We start from the raw sequence: 20,560 nt of genomic DNA, 5'->3' as shown, positions 1-20,560 counted from the left end.
TATATATATATATATATATATATAACTATTTATATGATGAAGCGACTTACTTCGATATTTTCGGCACCAGGCTGTTCCTTTTGCAATTTCAGCAACTCGGATTTGACTTCCTTTAATGATTTATATACATCCTGCAATTTATTAAAAAAATATAAGTTATATATATGTTGTAAATGGTCTTCTTAATTGTGCATAATTCTATTAAAATTGTTTCATTTTTTGGAATGCTCACCTTAACATTTAGCTTGTAATATGTAATGTCTAGAAAATCATTTATTCTAGTAACATAATAATTGTATATAGAATAAATAGAATTATAAATTTTGATTGTGTTTTTCAATAAATAGAATTTTTCAAATAATAATATTTTCATATTGCATAATATTTGATCTTTAATTATTTCTTCTTTTTCAATTTCTAGGCTTTTAAAATCATTTATGTATTTTTTTAAGCTTTCCATTCCTGTAGATATGCAAAATAAAAGGATATAAAAGGTTGTTGGTATTATATTAAAACATGAATTTTTTGTTGTTTTATATGTGCATATTATTTATTTGTTTTGTTGAATATGTATTATACTAAATTTGTGATTCAAAATATTTTTAGTTGTTAATACCTTCATTTAAATCGATATTTTCAGATGATGGACCAACCGAATGAAACTTTTCTAAAATGTTTTTTATTTTTTCTTCAAATAAAATTATCTATTTTTTGAACAAAAAAGGTTGATAAATAAAGCCGTAATATATGTATATACTTAAAGTAATGGACACATAAGCATAATGATTGGATGGTAAAAAAATTACCTTTTTTTTTGTCTTTTCGTAGAATTCTTTCTTTACTGTAAACATTAAATTATCATTGAAAAATGCTAAGTTTAGCATATTTAAGTATAAGGGATAAAGTAATAATATTTTGTTTTTTTCTTCATCCTTTATGTTAATATCTTCGTATATTGATAGCATATTATAAATTTCTTCTGTCTTTTGGATATTTATTTCGATATTTATATTTTCTGCTTTTATTTTGTTGATTGTTTTTATAATATTTTCGTATTTATCCATAGAGTTAGATGAAGTTTTTAATATACCACTGAAATGAGAATAACAAATAAATGTATAAATAAAAATGAGTTATACAGTAACATATTATTTAAGTAATGCGTTACTTTAATATATAAATGTACATTGGTTAATTATTTAGAAACAAAATAGTGTCTTTTCTTATTCTTATGTATAATAATAATTTATTTTACCTATACTTCGTGATTTCACTTAAGGTCGAACATTTGAGAGTGGTAAATATGTAGTGCAAATTGTTGAAGAAGAATTTTTTTGAATCAAAAAGTTTATTTTTGATAGCATTAAGAACAAATGAAATATTTAAAGAAATAAACTGAATAGTTTTTTTGTCATTTTCCTTGTCAATTTTATTTTGAATATTAGTTATATATTTTAGTATATTATCATAATATATTAATGGATATGTAATATTTTGTTGCATGCTGAAATTATTTTGAGTTTTAACAATTGAATTTATGATGTTATCGTATTTTAGAAAACTATAAATATATTTATTGGCTTTTTGAAAAACATTTTGAATAAGTTGATGTATATGTATTATTCTGTCAATAATAATTTTATTTTTACTAACACTTTGATAAAATGAAAATTTAGTTTTAAAAAATTCAAAGTCTTCTTTTAAAGATATAGGTACTTCAATGCATGAATAATCTAGCCATCTAATAAATTCTGAAGAAGATAATAATAGATTTGTTAATAATTTTGATATAAGTTTAAATATATTTTGTATTGAATTATTTAAAAAAACATCAGAATGTATGTCTTCTTTTATATATAAGCATGGTTTATAATTGTGCAATACTTTTTTTGGAAAATCATTTTCTATTAATGTTTCATATGTGCATAAACCTTTTATAATAATTAAACTTAGACATTTATAAATTTTACATTGATAAAGATAATATAATTCATCCATAACTTCACTTCTTCCATTTTTTGTTTTTTCTATAATTTGTTCGATTTTTATTAATATTTGTGAAATTTCTTTATATTTTTCAACTGCTTTTTTAATTTCATTTATTCTATACTGTTCAAAGTAGTTAAAAAATGGTTGTATATTTAGTGGGTTCATATTTTCCCATTCTATATATTTGACTACATTAATATTTTGCATATTAAAAATAATTTTGTCTATACTATTTAGTGAATAGGATAAAGATAAATGGACATTTTGGATTGTATTTTTGCAATTATTTAGATCGTTTATATAATGATATATGTTTAAATTTAACCAATTAATATTATTAGAAATATAAATCAATTTTTGTTCAAATTCTTGGAAATATTTTATTAATACTTTTTGCTGAATGATTGAAGTGTTTTCTGTAAATTTTTTATAAAAAAGTATAATTTCATCTAGCTCGTAAAGATATTTATACAAATTTTTTTTTAACTTATACATATTTAATATTTCAATAGGGGCATTAAAATCGTATATTGATTCAATATATGCGTACTCATATAATGTCTTAAAGAAATTATTATCAAAATTTATGACATAAAAAAAATTAAGTTGTTTATTGATAGTAATAATATTTGATGATAAGAATTTATTCATTTGTGATAAAGAATTATTTTTCCATTGAACATATTTCTCTACAATATATGAGAACATTTTTTTACAAAAGTTAATATATAGTTTGACGATAATTTTATACTCATTTGATGTTGTTATATAATTATTTGTCTTAAATATTAGGATTGGCTTTTTAATTTTTTTATATATGTTTAAGCAGAAAAGAAACCTTTTATAAATATCTAAATCTTTATTATTACACATGTTGTTAAATAAATTTATATATAAATATAGTTCTCTTTTATATAGGAATAATATGTCATATAATTTTTTTATTAAAAGTCTATCGATTTTATAATTTTTTTTTAAGTTTTGGAATTTTTCAACTAATAAATAAGTAGATTTAGTATCTCTTAAATTTGAAAATTGCATACTAATAATTTTGATACATTTCTTTTCTATATTTAAACATTGTTCATTTAAATTTTTCATTAGTTGCATTATAGATTCGTCATCGTATTGATAAATATTTTTTAGTACACCATTGAATGGTTCATATAGTTTATTAACTTCTACCATAATACTGTTCATAATTTTTTTATTATTTACTAATTTTTTTAATTTTAGCAAGCATAAATCAGTGAAATATATTATTTCTGAATAGACTGTATGTAGTGTTGCCAAAACATGTTGAAGATGTCTTATATTTTTGAATATAAGACTTTTATCAAAATACCAATTTTTTCTAATATCGATTATTTCTATGTCTAGTTTAGCATAAATAAATTCCTTTTCATAAAACTTCAAAATGTCTATGCATTTAGACATATTTTTTTTAATACTTTTAGGATTATTTATTTTTTTTACCTTGATAGCTAGAAAATGTATAAATTCAAATATGATTTCTGATAATTTGAGAAAAAATGCAATTATTATTTCTTCTTTTCTAAAATAATTTGAACTTAACCATATATTTTTTATTTTACGTATAACTAATTTAATACCATTTTTCATTTTATTTATATTACTGTGTCTTAATGTTTCAAAAGAATTTTCTAAGAGCTTACTAAATTTAATCATTTCAAATGATTCTATGTGAATACTTTCTATTTCTTTTAGTAAGGATTTAATTTCATTAGACAATTCATTATTATATACTTTCCCTTTGATATTTTCAATAATTTTTTCGAATTTTTTACTATTAATTTTTTCAAGAAAATTATAAATTCTATGATATCTTTCCTTCCAATATGCAGGATGTGTTTTGTCATTTGTTTTTTTGTAATAATTTTTTTGTTCTTTTAACATAAAATTTTTTGTTAAATTATAAATTGTTCTTAAATAGTTATCTATATTTATAGCATTGTCTTTAAGTTTTATTATGTCTGTATTTATTTCGTTGTATGACATTTGCTCTACTTTTAGTATTTGCTTATAGTAGCTTATTAAATAGTATAATACGCTTAAAATATTTTTATTTCGTATAAATTTTTCTTTTTTTTCTACTGTTATATCATTTTCATTCTCCCTATAATTTAACTCATCAATGTGTTCAGGTAGATTGTTTATAATATCGTAAGTATTAGGGATTAATTCATTTTTGGCGTTTATTTCGTCAATGTTTTTATTTTCACAATCTTTGTTGAGTATGGTAGTTTTGTCGTCTATATTAGAGAAATCTTTTTGTTGATGCATAAAATTATTTGTGTCTAAATTTGGGGGGTTTATAATTATGTCTGAATAAGTAGATTGCCATTCAAGTTCGTAGTGGGAGTTTTCTTGCTTTTCCTTTTCTATGATATTCAAATATTTATTTTCGTTTAGTTCATTTAGATTATATAATTTATTGTAAAACATTTCATTTTTTTTAAAATTTTGTATTTTAATTAATATATCATCCATTTTTTCATTATGTTCGATTTCTTTACCAAGATATTCAAATGCATCATTTTTTTTTACTAAAGACAAAAAAAATGGTATAAAAAATATTTTGAAATATGTTTTAAAATTGTTAATATAATTATGATGTAAATTTCCAAAGGTGTAATTATCATTAAAATATTCATCTAAGTTGTCTTGAATTTTATCATTTTTTATTTTTAGAAAGTAAACAATTTGCTTAGAGGTAGTTATATTTTTTTTGTTAGTCATTGGTTGAATACTCGGGGATTGTAAATTTTCTTTTTCATGATCATCAATGTTTATATTATTTATACTCATTTTTAGTATATAGTGGTTGCATTTTGTTTTTTTTGTCTCGTCAGCATTTTCTTCTCCTTCACAATTATTATTAGCCGCCTCGGATGTAATTTCTTCTTTATTATCATTTTGGTTTGTATTATTTCGTAGTTCCTCATTAGAAATATTTTCCTTTTCATTTGTTTTTTCAGTTTTTTTACTTTCGTCATTTTGGTTTTTTATTGTTTCATCGGTGCTATTATGGGAATGGATTTGACTATCTATATCTTTTTTATTTTCTGGAGACTTATTTATTTCTTCCTTTTCTATATTGTTGTTTGTTTCTTCCGTTGACTGGGCAATACTATTTTCCAAAATTGCTTGATCACCTGTTTCACCATCTTTGAAAATGAAAGGAAAAAATTGTTATATAATGAGATGGTCATTAAGGAACAGAACTTTCTGTTAATATATGCCATTTTTATATTTTATTAAAATTTTATTTTTTAGATTCATACCATATGTGTGCTTGTAAAGAACGAAAAACAGGACAGTATTAACAGGTGACGTCAAAAAAAAATTATTTAATTCATCTTTATTTGTCCCCTAAAAATTGAATGTATTAAAAATAGAGTGTTACTAGTTTTACAATATGGAAAGGTGAATAAGAAAGAAAAGAAATATGAAAGAAGTAAAAAAATAGATAAATATGTATGTATACGAACATGTTGCATGCAGGCGGTAAAAATATTCTCTCGAATCCTCAAGAGTGATGTGATTTTTTTCTTTATAAAGCATTCAAAATCATCATTCATATTTTTGGTAGTGGGTAATAGAGGTGCCTCGTTATAGTACTAGCGTATATATTGAATCACACAAGACAATACATATATAGAGAGATAAAAGAGAGCGAAGGAGAAACTATTATAGGTATATGATTATATATATTTGAAATATACGCTAAAATATGTACATTATATTTATAATGATGTCAATTTTATGCGGGATGATATTTTTTTGATAAAAGCAGAACATGAAACTTAATTTTTTCCATCTAGATACTCTGCATTGTGATTAAGAAAATAGAGAGGCTTGTAATTATTATTGTCAGCGTTATTATTATCAATATCACTGAAATTATGACTATATTAATTTTTTTAACTATTATTATTAATTCATATATAAAAGTAGTATCTTATAGTCTCAATTTTACAAATATCCGTGCAGTTTTATATTATAATATTTTTCTTTGATAAGTCATAAAAGTGAGAATAAATAATAATACCGTTTAAGCCGTGTGCAATATACCGTGTCTAGTTTTTTTTAACGCTTCAAATAATAGTAAAAATATGAATACTTTTTAATAAAACATTAAAGAATTTTTATGAATAAAATTTGAAATTATTTTAAATACGTAATAACATATTTATTTGTTTAAGTTCCTATGAATAAATTAGTTAAATATAGACTCATTTTAGTTTTATACAAAGTCTCTATATATCTTTTTAAATAACACACTTAAGGTATCAAACTTATTGTAAAAATGTACACACAAATTATATACATTTTATATATTTGGGTTTGAGGACAAGTAAAAAAAAGCTTGTATTAATTAGGTAGAAAATATAGAGATCAGTATATAATGAAAAGGTAATGCGATATGGTTATTTTATAGTAATGTTTGTTTATTTCCCTCGTTGGTATGTTATTAAGGATGGAAATGATTTAAAGAAATGTTTATTATTTTTTTTATTTTGAATGTAATAGCAAAAAATATAGTACACAAGTATTCACTAAAACCATGGAATAAAAATGAATAGATTAAAATATTGTGAATTATTTAGGAATCGTTAAAAAATATAATACCAAAAGTGTGAGAAAGGGTTTAAGTTTTAGAACAATGTTGAAAATATTCTTTAAATATACCTGAATGTTACAATAAAACTAAGGTCTTGCATATACTTTCAATTAACATCCAACGCTTAGAATAGTTTTTCTTCGCATTTTTTTTACACAATTAAACTTTGTTTATATTATGTATTAAACAAAAGGAATTTATATAATTGTATGGGTATAAGGAAATGTACCATGGTCAGGAATATATTTAAAAATATGTGCACACCCTGTATTAGCGTGATTTAAAAAAAAAATAATAAAACAAAAAAATACAATGAATACTTAAAATATATTACATTTTATATAAAAATACGTGGAAAATATATAAGCATACGAAGGAAGTGGTAAAACCAATTGAAAATTGTATAAATTTGTGTGAAATATATTTGTAAAAAAAAAAATTAAAATAAAAAAATATATATAAATATGTTTAAATAATAAATGGTCCTTCATAATATATAATAATCAATAAAGTACTAATAACAGAGATAATAAAGGTAAGGAAATAATTAAAATTGAAAATACGTAAACACATCCTTGGGAAAGGGAATGTAAAAAATATATGCCTTAATTAATACATGAACATATAATAATACGCACATATATTTATTGTATTATTTTATATTATTTTGAAGGTGAAATAAACGGAAAGCATTAATATAACACGTATTTAAACACAGTTTGTTTTGTGAAAAACTTTAAAATATGTATTGCAACACAAAGTCTTTATAATTATAAGTTATATTGCTTAATTTAATTATATTAAATTTTACACAATTTGGGGTATATATAAAATATTTAAAATAATATTTGTATATATGTATGCCAAAGATTGATAGAATTCCCATATGTTACCATTTATTTACCATGCTCATTTATATTTGAAACAATTTTTAATATCAGATTTTAATATTTGTGAAAATGCAAGGATCAGATACTTGGGATTCGAGATATAGTACGCCTGTTACTAGAATAAAACACCCACACGATCACAATTTGTCGTATTATAGTAAATGTATGTTTGGAGGGATATTATCTTGTGGATTGACACACACATTAATAACCCCATTAGATGTTACAAAATGTAGAATTCAAACATATCCAAATATATATAAAAATTTATTTCAAAGTATAGGAAAAATAATAAAAGAAGAAAAAGTTAAAAGTTTATCATTAGGATGGACGCCTACATTTATAGGATATTCTCTTCAAGGTTTATGTAAATTTGGTTTTTATGAAATATTTAAAGATGTGTATTCAAATTATTTAGGAGAAGAATATGCATATAAATATAAAGGGGCAACATGGTTACTTGCATCAGCATCAGCAGAATTTGCAGCAGACATATTTTTATGTCCATTTGAAATGATTAAAGTTAAAATGCAAACAAGTAAACCTGGTACATTTCCAAATAAATTATCAGAATCTTTTTCGTTTATGTTAAAAAACAGAAGCGAAACAAAATTTCCATTTGGTAGTGTTTCACCTTTATGGTGTCGTCAAATCCCATATACTATGGCTAAATTTTATTTTTTTGAAAAAATTGTTCAATCAATGTATGATAATGTATTTACCCAACCAAAGGACACCTATTCTAAGTCAACCCAATTAGGTATAACTTTCGCGTCAGGATATTTATCTGGTATTATATGTGCACTAGTTTCACATCCTGCCGATAATATGATATCCCAATTAGGAAAGATAGAAAACAAGGGGAAAAGTTTGTCTATTATAACAAAAGAGATGGGAATGTATAATTTATTTACGAAAGGTATATGTACAAGGGTTTTAATGATAGGAACATTAACAGGTTTACAGTGGTGGATATATGATACATTTAAATCAGTTATGGGATTAGGCACATCCGGATCAGGATCTGGTGCTAAAAAATGATTTATCAAATGGATTTTTTCTAAAATTTGTAATAAGAAAAAAGAAACTTTAATAAATTAAAGGATATAGAAACATAGTTTAATAGTATATATATTAAACATTACAATTTTATTAGAAGCATATTAAAATGTATATTTTTATATGCAAATAATCGAAGACTATTTTGTTTTGCTTTAAGCATATTGCAATTGGGAATTTGAATTTTATAGATGCCCTTCTCTTTAAAAGTGTGTATATGCACACACATATATGTATATATGCATAGCTTGTTTAAAAAAAATAATTTTCATTATTTATTATTATTTTTTTATTTATTACATTTTTTTACATTAAATAGTTTTTTATACTGTAAAAATAAAAATAAAACTTGCTCAAACAAAATTGTATTAAAACATAAAAATAAACCTTATATTTAAGCGTATTATCGCATAAATCAAATATAGGTACATATATAATGGAATAGAAGTATTGGAAAATGCTTGGGGATACCCTTTAACTAATATTTTCATTTGGGGTTGCAATTATTGCATTTCTATAGCCATATTAACAATTTTTTTTATCCTTTTTACACACAAAAATATGGTACGGTATATAATGTATATTTTTTTGCATTATTATGTATGGAGAGTTGTTTTCATTTTCTTTTATGAGATAATAAATTATTATATGGAGAAATACTATTTTATTGTGTGGAGAAAAATATAAACAAATAAAAAAATATATAAATAAAACTTATAAATTTTGTTCTATTTAATTTTTTTATGTTTGTTAGTGATCATGGTTTCATTTACTTTTCCCTCGTCTACTATTTTTTCCTGTTTTTTTTTGGTGTTTCTCAAAGGAGAAAATTTAATATTGTATAGTTGGAAAACAAAATTTTGTATGTATTTTCATGCGTGTGTATTAATTTGATTTGTTAATATTATAAAAAAATTGTATTTATAAAAATATAGTTTATCATTAAATCTGAAAATTTTGTATAAAAGGATGAAACACAAAAAAAGAGAAATAAATTATAATTATTAATAATTGAGTCGCGCCTTTGCAATATATTTATAATAACATCATGAATATATGTAAATTGGATGTTTTTTTAATAAAAAAAAAGGTGTTAGCATAATTTGTTCCTTTAAAAATATAAACCTAAGTATACCTACATATATATGTATGGATGCGAATAAAAATATGCAAAGGAAATAATAATAAAGAATAATCCCAAAATTAACTCTATATTATTCTTTGGGAATTTGTTGTATTTTAAATTCCATAATGAAACTAAAAAATAGTTGCATTTTTTTATACAAATGAAGGGGGAAAATGTGAAAATTTTGATTTGTCGTTTTTTTACATGTATAGTTATTATATTATAAATATAAATGAGTTATTTTTCCCTTTTTTTTCGATTTTGTATAATATTTTATTTTGTTTGTATATTTTTTATAAAAAAATAAAGGGGAATACTCCATATTTAAGTGATACGGTTTCGTAAATAAATATATATGGTGAAATATGAAGGCTGATTGTATGAAAAGGGTAGAAAAGGACGTTGAAAAAATATAAAATAATAATATAAAGAATATTATAAGAAAGGCATATTAGTGTACTGTTTATGCGTCTAAAATGATACGAGTGAAAAATGGCATGAACACACTTATTGATATACAAAACATTAACCATTCAACTCATTTATCAATTACTGATATGAATGTGTTAAACAAAAGTTTAAAAAGCAAGAAGAAAATAAGCCGAAATATAAATTTAAATGGAACAATTTTCAATAATTTTTTGGAAAATTATAATTATTCAAATTTAAATGAAAGAAAAAATGGTATAGTAGGTAAAGGTTCAATATTTAGTAGGAAGGAGTATATTAATAGTTATGGATGGAAAAATAATATGATCAGAAATATATATAGAATTTGTTATAATAATAAAATAGTAAAAATATTATCTATAGGATATGTTACTGAAGCAAGTAATAATAAAAGGAATGGTAAGAATAAAAGTACAGCTTTTGAAGAGAACCAATTGAATAGTAACGAATATGAAGATCGAAGATTCATACAAGGAAATAATGTAAATGATAAAAATATATTTAATAATGAAGATAATAAAATATTAAATAGACACAAACATGTAGATGTAAGTATATTAAATGTCGAAGAAGAAATTATTAACAACCTAAAATTAATCTTAAAAATAAGTAAATTATATATGTATCAATATATCATATTTAATGAAATCGTTGTAAAAAATTGTAAGCATTTACTTATATATAATAAAACAGGAACGGGAAAAACTTTATGTTATTTATTACCATTAATACAAAAGATAATAAATGATAAATTTGATTGTAGTAGAAATGTATTAATACTTACACAAAATATATATTTATGTAAACAGTTATATATTTATATTTTGTCTATATACCCTAATTTAAATGTGTGTATATTAAGTGATGAGAATGATTCTTTTAGCAATATGAAAAAGATGAGATCAAATGTTGTTGTTAAAAATAGTATTATAAATAAGGAAGAGTTTAATACAGATATGGAAATAGGAAACAGTGGAATACATTTTTATTTATGTACACCTAATAAGTTTGAGAGTTATATAAAAAATTATAAAAACAAGAAAAAAAATGATAAAAACATTATGAACAATGTTTTGAATTGTGTTAATACTATTGTTGTTGATGAGTTTGACTATATTATAGAAAATAGAAGATTGATATTTAATTTTTTATTTTATTATTCTTCAAAAAATGGATTAAATTCCATAGAAAATGAAATAGATAAGAAAGAAAATAATAATAATTATGATAATTTAAATTATAAAGATTTTAATATGTATTTATTTACAGCTAATATAAATGAATTAATGATGAAAAAAATAAATAAGCATTTGTCTGATTTTATTTTTTTCGATTTTGTTAATGGCATTAAAGAAGTGATTAAAAATAATGAAAATGAAAATATAGCTTCGTGTAGCTCGAATAAAAATAAGAATGATAATTCATTTCAATTATTAAGTAAAGAAAACAAAAAGTATAGTTTATGTAATTTAAACATTTCTCATTTTATATGCAAAATAAATACTCCATCAAAATATAAATATGTCCCCTATTTTTTAAATATATTTTTTTTTAACCAAAAAGGTTTATCAAATAAAAATCAAAGTATGCTTGAGCACCCAAAACAATTTGATGATATAGATAAAGATGAATATGATAGTAATAAGCTAATTTCTGATTATATGAATCAAGATACATCTACAATTATTGAGGATGATAGCAAAATAAACAAATGCATAATTTTTTCGAACTCAAAAGACGAGGTAAAATATGTTTATATGTGTCTTATCGATATATGCAAGATTATAGTTTGTGTCTGTTTCTTTTATTCTTCATACATATTTTTATTTCTGTGATATTTTGGTTATGGTTTGTTGATATTTGAATTGTAAGTTTGTGTATTTTCGTATGTATGCCCATTTTATGATAAATTATTTGAAAATTATTATTTTTAATTTTATTATTTTTTTTTTTTTAAAGGTGGAAAAGTTGTACGAAAATTCATTTTTGAAACCCCATGCAGTTATGATACATTCAGATTTATTGACAGCACAAAAAAATGAAAATATAAATTTATTTAAATTAGGAAAAAAAAAAATACTTATTACAACAGATATAGTGAGTAGAGGATTGGATATAGAGAATGTGGTTTTCATCTTAAATTATTCCCCACCAGTGTCCCCAAATGATTATGTACACAGGTTAATTAAATGCATGTATAGTAAAATTATACATTAAGATAAATGGAAAATATGATTATAACTTTTTTAAACTGATAAATAATTAATTACAATTTTGTTATTAGGTCTGGGCGAACTGGAAGAGGAAAGGAAAAGGGAGTTTGTCTAACAATTTACCATAAATATGAATACCAAAATTTAGAAAAAGTTATAAAATATACAAAAAATAATTTTCAGGTTATTCTATGTCCACATGCAGATGAAGTATACAAATTTTCTGTGGATACATTAACAGGTTTGAATCAATATACATTAGCAAATTTATCACTTCAAAAAACGTCAAATAAAAATTTTATGCATAATGTATAAACTATGAAACAGCATGTTATATTATTGATATTATAAATATTTATCTTTTACACAGATACAATAATGAAAATACCTCCTGAAAAATATGAATTTCTTCATAATAAATCGAGAGAATTATTTGAAGCATATAATACAAGAATAATAGCTCAAATATTGTCTATTTTATTAAAATTCGATAAAAAATGTCAAGATATTTCTTTGTTATCAGGAAAGAAAAATTACACTTCTGTTTTAATAAAAGATCCATTTTTTGAGGTAATATATGGCTTTATGAAATACCCAATTTATTTTTTCGTCGTTTTATAAAAAAAGATAATACACATATATAACCATAAATATAGAATAAGATGGAAAAATAGATTTTATATATATAACCTTTTTTTTATAGCTTATTAAGAATAAAGATGATATTATTAATATGCTGAAAGCTACAATAGGGAGTGGAAACTTTTCAAGCGTAGGATTATATTACTATATAAAATAAAAAATAATATACACATAAAAAACTTTTAAAACATTTTTTCTTTTTGTATATGAATGGGCTTATAGATTGTCGGAGACGTAGCAAAATGTGATGAAGGTTATATTGCAGATATTTGTAGTAGTTCGGTTAATAAAATTATAAATTTATTTAACAATTCAAATTCACACTACAGAAATAAAGGGGTAGAAATCAATACAATAATAGAGTTACCTCAAATTGTTCGAGAGAAAAAACCTGCCATGAAGAAGAACAAAAAAACACCCTGGATAAAATAGTAAGAAATATATATATTTGGTTTTGTTATACTAATTTAGACTTTTATCCTTCTATTTCAATGAGTGCTTATCGATATAATATAATTTATGATATATGAATATGCAAGTATATATTTATGTAATTGTACTTTCATGTAATTCCTTTTTTATAAGACATGTATTTGCTTATAACAGTTATATATATGTTACATGAAGGAATGGTATTATATGTACGCACTAATGTTATATTAATTTTTATTGTTTTTAAATATATAAATGGTTTATGATTATTTTATATATGCTTAGAAATATATATATTTTTTTTATTTGTATGCATGTATGCATATTTTTCGCATCATGTTTTGTGTAATTTTTTATGCTTTAATTGGAATTGAAGCTATACTTGTGTATATATTGTACTATACATGATTGTGTATGCATTAATTTTTTCCTTAGTAAATTACAAAGAAAGAAGGTCATAATTTTAGGAAGAAAGGAGGATAAACATAAGAAGAAAGGAACTGCCGAATTCATAAAAGACATAAACAGGCCCATTTAGCAACATTTGTTTTACTATATTTTCTTTCTTTTTTTTTTCGTCTAATTTTATTTTAATTAATAATTCAGAAATATTTTATTCTATATGTTATATTATTTTTTTGTGTAAAAAGAAAAAAAATGTATATAATAATGGTTAATTTGAAGAATTAAAAAAATATAATTTCCGAAGAATGTTAAGATAATTTAGCTTTTAATAACATGTGTAAGTGCTTATTTGTTTTTATAAGAATTTTTTTTTATTATGATCCATTTTACAGATACATAATTTGTTATATTGCTACTTGTTGGTATTTTTAAAATACACATAATGATTATTATTTTGTTATTCTTTAATTTTATTATTTTCCCATATTATTATTTTTTTCTTTACAATTTGTTACTTTTCGTTTCGGCATTTCGCCACTTTATGATTTCCTACGCTTAATTATATATTTATCATTTATTTACAAATTTATTGTTTTCTTTGTAATATTTTTAAATAATTGAATATAAATGCATGTAATTTAATATTTGTGGATTTAATGGTATTTATTTCCATGAATTTGCAAATAAAATTGGTACATAAATTTTTTAGTTTAAAAAATAAAAAAACTATAGAATGTGTAACAAAAAAATGTGATACCAGCTTTAAAGCATGTATTATCAATATTATATATATGAGTATTTATTTATCGTGTAAAATTTTAAGTAAAATTAAATAATAAAAGAAATTCGCTTATGTATTCATTATATAAAAAATAGTTATGAATAAAGAACGCTAAAAAAAATTATAGATGCATTCAGTCTTATAATATATATGTAGCACTCTATAAGAAAATAAAACATTTATAAAAATCACAAATCAAGAATTGTAAAGTATTCGATATAAAATAAGGGAAGCTATATTAAAAAGTTCTTATTAATATTTCTCAAAAATGAAAGCGCCATCGCCCAATAATATATCCATTAAGGTAAGCACATATAATTGCGTATTTTTGACTTACACCTTATAAAATATATTGATTATGTATAAATATGTGGATAGGAGTCGCACTAGAAGTTTGTGTATAGAGAAATGGAATTACATGATGAATACGATTTTTTTTTTCTTTTTTACTATAAAATTTCATTTCATTCACATCGAACTCCTAAATAGACAATAAAAATACATAAAAATTTTTGAAATATTTTGTTATACTTTTTAAGACACAATTATATGAATTAAACATTTATTCATTTCATTTTTTTTATTTAGAAAAAAGAAGAAAGCTCTAAAACAAAAATAAAAAAGAAAACTAGTATTAATATGAACAAGAGTGAAAAAAACGAATGTAATAATAATGAAGAGTCTAAAATGTGTGAAGAAATGATTAAAAGTAATAGCATAGGATCTGAAAAGAACAGTAATAAAAAAACAAAAGTTAAAAAAATTAAAAGCTCAAGTAAAGAATTCATAAAAGAGGAGTGTGAATTAGACCAAGAAGAAATGATGGAGGGTGAAGAAGATATTAAAAATGAGGAAGATATGAAAATAAATGATATAACAAAATATTTTAAAGAAGGCCAAAAGGTTATAACTCCACCCAACGGAGATGGCACACGAGCCTTCTATGAAAGTTTGTTAGATGAAAATCCAAATTCAATAATCGCAATTAAATATTGCATAGAGCATGGAGTTCTTAGTGGTACAAAACATCACGAAACTTTAAATAAATATTATATGCTAAAGAAAAATAATGCATTTAGAAATAATAATTTTGGAGGCATAAAATGTGAATTTGTTGAAATGCTAGAAAAGATTAAAAATGATAAACTTCTTTCTATGAAGAATTAATGAAAAGATAAATTTTAATTACTATGGGGAAACAAAAAATAAAAATCTATGAAAGAGATTGTACACAAGTATATGTCTGTATGATTTCTATACATATAGTACTTGTGTGGGAATACATAGTTTGATATATGGATTTAAAAATGGAAAATAACATATTTTACCATCTTTAAAACTGTTGCTTTGAAGAAATAATGAGTTTAACACATTCATTTGTTCTATCTTTAATTTTTTTGTTTTATCATATTGATACAATTTTTATCAAAATATTTTAATTATTCCGTATTTAAAAAAATAAAAAATACATTCTTAAATTTTAAGAGTTTTTTTATATCTTTCATATTTTAATGATGTTTAGTTATATTTTTTGAATTTTTATGAAAATTCGTTTACATTTTTATTTTTCTTACACTATATTGTATATATTGATCTATCTCTTTTTTTATTATCAGTAACGCATATAAAATGCTTATTTAAAAATAATTACAATGTAAATATTATTAATAAAAGTATTTATGCGCAAATGAAGGGGAGTATGTTTTTTTTAAATGATTTTATTTTTTTGAAAGTATAATGAAGAAAGGTTTATTTTATCTTTACACATTACGCATATGTAGTATTATGTATACAATGTATTTTTTTGTATACCTTATAAAAATTTATTTTTAAAAATTTGAAAGAATTACCATAATTTGTTTTTTGTAGATACAGATCTTTAAATATTATTTTATTTATTTTTTATATTTAATTTATTACGTGAATTTTTAAGAATTTTAACAATTATCAACACCAATTTTCCTTAGGCAAAAATATAGGAAGATCATAAATAAGATAAAATTTGCAGGACAGTAGTTGTACAATTAAATGAAAAATATTTGTTTTATTTACGCCAATATTATGAATAAATTTATATAGCAATTTTAAATATGTTTTGCAGCAATATACATACCAATAGAAATGATAAGAGATGAAGAATTGCTTTTCATTATAAACATTGCGTTTTAGCTATAATAAAGATTTATATACACGCTCCTTTATAAGATTTAATTATTTTTTAATTAATTGGGAATGCACACATGCATATAGGACTGATAAAAAGCTTATTAAAAATGGAAAGGGTGAAATAGCTAAATTATAAAATATATATATTTTGTAAAAAGATATAAAAAATGGATACAAAAAGAAGCATCGTTAAGAAGCCGGATAGAGGAAGTTTCCCCTTAGACCATAGCAACGAGTGTACATCAATAAAAAACAATTATTTAAAATGCTTAAAGGAACATAAAAATGATCATATTAGTTGTAAAAAATATTCGAAAGAGTATTTTATATGTAGAATTGATAACAATTTACTAGAGAAGCAAGATTTAAGTAACTTAGGTTTTTATGAAAATGAATCAGATCACGAAAGTCGATTAAAAAACTTTAAGAATGTATATAGTTACAATGCGTACAAGGAAAGAATGGAAGCCTCAAAAGAAAAAAATAAAATGAAAGAATATAATGATGCAAAATTTGATAATAAAAAAAACATTATTTATCATGCTAAAGATATAGAAAACAAAGACAAAATAGCTCTAAAAGATAGCGATGGTTTTTTAAATTTACAAACTATAAAAAACGATGTAAGTGGTAGCAATAACATAAAAGAAAATATACCAATGGAATCGAATGAACAAATTGCAATAAAACGAAAGGAGGAAAGTGGATATTTAGCTGGAAAAGAATATTTACAAGTATTGTTAGAAAAAAAGAAAAATAAAAAATCATTTTTAAGTAGCCTATTTAAAAATAGCAATACATGACTATATAGAACTACTAAAACAAAAATTAATTCCTCTGATGAATATAAATTTTGTACAAAAGCATTATGGTACACACCCATATAATATGTGCTTAAAACAAGATATATAATAAGAAAATGGTCACATTAAGGCATAGAACATGTGGGGGGAATACGGCTTATTTTACTGAAATAAGGGATGCATATATGATATTATGTGTAAGTATAAATATACTTATGTATAATTTCTTATATGTTCAATGAGTTTGAAGAAGTTTATTTTATTTCCATTATATTACTCCATAACAAAAGCCTGAATATATATATACACACAATTTAATAGAGTTAATAAATCAGATTTAACACAATTAAATATATAAAGCAAAATGGCATTTATAATGAATATTAAAAAAATATATAAGCTTTAGCTATATTAAGTTTGGGAAATATAAAAAATATAAAAATGCCTTTTTTTCTGTATGAAATAAAACATTAATATTAAAAATAAAGGCAATTTTTATAAGCGAAAGGGGCATATGTTGTAAAATTAACTCCATTGATTAGTGTATAATAATTACCATAATTAAAGAATAAAAAAATAAAAAGTTACATATTGTATGAAATATAAAAAGATAAATTTAGCTAGCTAGAAAAAAAAAAAAACGAAATTGCTTAATAATAACTTCAGAATAGTATTTTTCAAATTAAAGAAAAATTTATTTGGTATATTTAACTTGTCTATAGCAATTGTTTTGAGACATTCTTATTTTTTCGATTTATATACGTCAATATTATAAATTTTGTGTCTAAAGGTTGTTTAAATGATAACATTGAAAAAATATACAGGAAAAAAGTAGCAAAACATATATCCATGTTTGTAAGCTAAATTTTATATGTTTTATTTAAAAAAAATCACCGAATGCAACATCCTTTGTAGACATGATTAATTATGCATATTAGCTGAAAAATCGTATCATGCATGAGTATATATTTTTTTTTAAGTAAAACGTTGAAAAATATTTGGTAAATAATAAAATAAAATTATATTTTTTGCATATATTTTTGATGGCTTATGCTTTTATACAACCTGCTTATATAGAAATATATATTTATACATTTGTTTTATTTGTATCCTTATTTACAATAATTTTTGTTAATATATTTTAATTTTTTTAGTTGATATTATGTATTACATATATATACATATTCATTTATATTATTATTTTTTAAATCAAATATAACCTTGGTATGCTCATAAAGCATACAATAGCACCATAAATTATATATTTTTCTTTTGTTGCTCATTTTTTAAGACAACAAAGAATATATTTTGTATGCCCAATTTATAATTTTTACCCATTTATTTTTATTTAATTTATGTTTAATAACACAAATTTTTCAGAAAAAAATTAAAATGAAATCAATTAAAAATGAGAATATGTATAATGATGCCCAAAAAAGGGCAGTTATTTTTTTCACTATGTCTTTATTTTGTAATTTTATAAAAGTAATTTTGCTGTTATTTGATGGATTGGCAGCCTTTCTTTCAATTACATTATGTTTATTATTTATGTTTTTTGGATATTTTGGAATACTTTCAAATACCCCTTCTTATACACATACACAAATATACATAACAATAGTTTACGTTGACATAATGTTAAATTTTTTAATCGCCTTTGTTCCGCTTTACAATATATTTACAATATCCGAAATATACATAAAAAAAGCACCAGGCACTCAAAGCAATGATGGGTTTATTTATATTATTTCAATAGTATTAATTATATATTCCCTTGTGTCTACATTGTTAAACAGTTTATCAATTTATTATTCTAAAAAATTAATAAAACCAATTCTAGTGTATAAAGAAAATAATACAAAAATTGGAAATAATTATTCTCAAGATAATGAGGCTATAGATAAACAAGAGAAAAAAAAAATGAAAAAAAAAAAATTTAAAGGGATTCCCAAATTAGGGAATGAACATGAAGGGCATGAAATAGTTTAAAATATAATGGAATTTATAAGTTTTGCATAAGTATGACAAAAATTATGATACGAATAAGGAACAATAAATATAATTTGTAAATTATAGAGAAAAACAATATATTATATTAAGTTTTTATTTAAAAGTAGACAAATTTTTTATATAGTATATTGCCACAGTTAGCCTATCCACAATAAAAAAGTGTTAAGCCGACGTTATACAAAACAAATTAATAATGATTGTATTAGCATAAATGAATTATTATTCAATAGTCTGAAGGAAAAGTAAATATTTTCATAAGCTCTTTCCCCCTTATGCATTATAGTTTATATTTTAATGGTATAAACCTTTTCCTACTTGAATATTTTCGAATATGCTAAATAAAAAGTTTCGTTTTTTCATTTGTATACTCTAATTTATTATGTTTGGCAAAAGTAGACTTATATATTTATAACACACACGAATTATTATTTTAAAAAGGAAAGGAATGTAGAGCTAAAATATAATTAATCATTAATGTAGTTAATTATGCATACATAAAGAAACCGTCGATAACTTAAAAGGTATTCTATTCCTTACAAATTAGCAAAGTGAATACAAACCCCGAGTTTTTATTTTTAAAAATGAATCCACAATGAAAAATGGATGATACATGAAATAAGGAGAAATAAGACAGACTTTTAAATATTTTCTCTGAATTAATATATACATATGTGCATACAGATTTGCACACATATTTGATGCATTTTTTGGTATAATTACCCTTTATTTCACATTTATCTATATTGTTTGTGCATTTCTTTTTTGTGCCATTTTTGAACCTCATTATAAAGAAAAAATATTAATATATTTTTTGATGTCAAAAATTTAAAAAATATTTAATTTACTATAAAATTTGTTGTTGTTTAAATTTTAATAGTATTAAAGAGTTATTAGCAATTATATATAAAGAATTTTTGTCAATACATTGTGTTAAATATATTAATTGATA

At 22.0% G+C, this 20,560-nt stretch overlaps 6 protein-coding genes across 6 annotated transcripts; 5 read left to right on the top strand and 1 right to left on the bottom strand.

Moving 5' to 3' along the window:
* Nucleotides 1-112: 112 nt before the first annotated feature.
* Nucleotides 113-5,591, bottom strand: PVVCY_0600140 (dynein heavy chain, putative; the record flags this gene model as incomplete). Its single annotated transcript, XM_037635064.1, has 6 exons — nucleotides 113-462; nucleotides 617-704; nucleotides 807-1,092; nucleotides 1,256-5,177; nucleotides 5,295-5,382; nucleotides 5,502-5,591. The coding sequence occupies 6 exons, from the start codon at nucleotides 5,589-5,591 to the stop codon at nucleotides 113-115; spliced, it is 4,824 nt and encodes a 1,607-aa protein (XP_037490248.1).
* Nucleotides 5,592-8,109: 2,518 nt separating this feature from the next.
* On the top strand, nucleotides 8,110-8,565 carry PVVCY_0600130 (mitochondrial phosphate carrier protein, putative; the record flags this gene model as incomplete). The annotated part of the gene is made up of 1 exon (XM_008627159.2): nucleotides 8,110-8,565. One exon carries the CDS (start codon nucleotides 8,110-8,112, stop codon nucleotides 8,563-8,565), a length of 456 nt encoding a protein of 151 aa, XP_008625381.2.
* A 1,620-nt stretch (nucleotides 8,566-10,185) lies between these two features.
* On the top strand, nucleotides 10,186-13,984 carry PVVCY_0600120 (ATP dependent RNA helicase, putative; the record flags this gene model as incomplete). Its single annotated transcript, XM_008627158.2, has 7 exons — nucleotides 10,186-11,901; nucleotides 12,119-12,339; nucleotides 12,444-12,613; nucleotides 12,743-12,942; nucleotides 13,076-13,144; nucleotides 13,237-13,445; nucleotides 13,882-13,984. The coding sequence occupies 7 exons, from the start codon at nucleotides 10,186-10,188 to the stop codon at nucleotides 13,982-13,984; spliced, it is 2,688 nt and encodes an 895-aa protein (XP_008625380.2).
* A 916-nt stretch (nucleotides 13,985-14,900) lies between these two features.
* Nucleotides 14,901-15,799, top strand: PVVCY_0600110 (conserved Plasmodium protein, unknown function; the record flags this gene model as incomplete). Its single annotated transcript, XM_008627157.1, has 2 exons — nucleotides 14,901-14,936; nucleotides 15,221-15,799. The coding sequence occupies 2 exons, from the start codon at nucleotides 14,901-14,903 to the stop codon at nucleotides 15,797-15,799; spliced, it is 615 nt and encodes a 204-aa protein (XP_008625379.1).
* A 1,166-nt stretch (nucleotides 15,800-16,965) lies between these two features.
* On the top strand, nucleotides 16,966-17,601 carry PVVCY_0600100 (cytochrome c oxidase assembly protein COX19, putative; the record flags this gene model as incomplete). The annotated part of the gene is made up of 1 exon (XM_008627156.1): nucleotides 16,966-17,601. One exon carries the CDS (start codon nucleotides 16,966-16,968, stop codon nucleotides 17,599-17,601), a length of 636 nt encoding a protein of 211 aa, XP_008625378.1.
* A 1,635-nt stretch (nucleotides 17,602-19,236) lies between these two features.
* On the top strand, nucleotides 19,237-19,590 carry PVVCY_0600090 (conserved Plasmodium protein, unknown function; the record flags this gene model as incomplete). The annotated part of the gene is made up of 1 exon (XM_008627155.2): nucleotides 19,237-19,590. One exon carries the CDS (start codon nucleotides 19,237-19,239, stop codon nucleotides 19,588-19,590), a length of 354 nt encoding a protein of 117 aa, XP_008625377.2.
* Between the last annotated feature and the right edge of the window lie 970 nt (nucleotides 19,591-20,560).

Source organism: Plasmodium vinckei (genome assembly GCF_900681995.1).
Source record: "Plasmodium vinckei vinckei genome assembly, chromosome: PVVCY_06".
Lineage (NCBI taxonomy): Eukaryota > Apicomplexa > Aconoidasida > Haemosporida > Plasmodiidae > Plasmodium > Plasmodium vinckei.
Note: the sequence above shows the minus strand (reverse complement) of the source record. Positions and strands in the feature narration are given on the sequence as shown.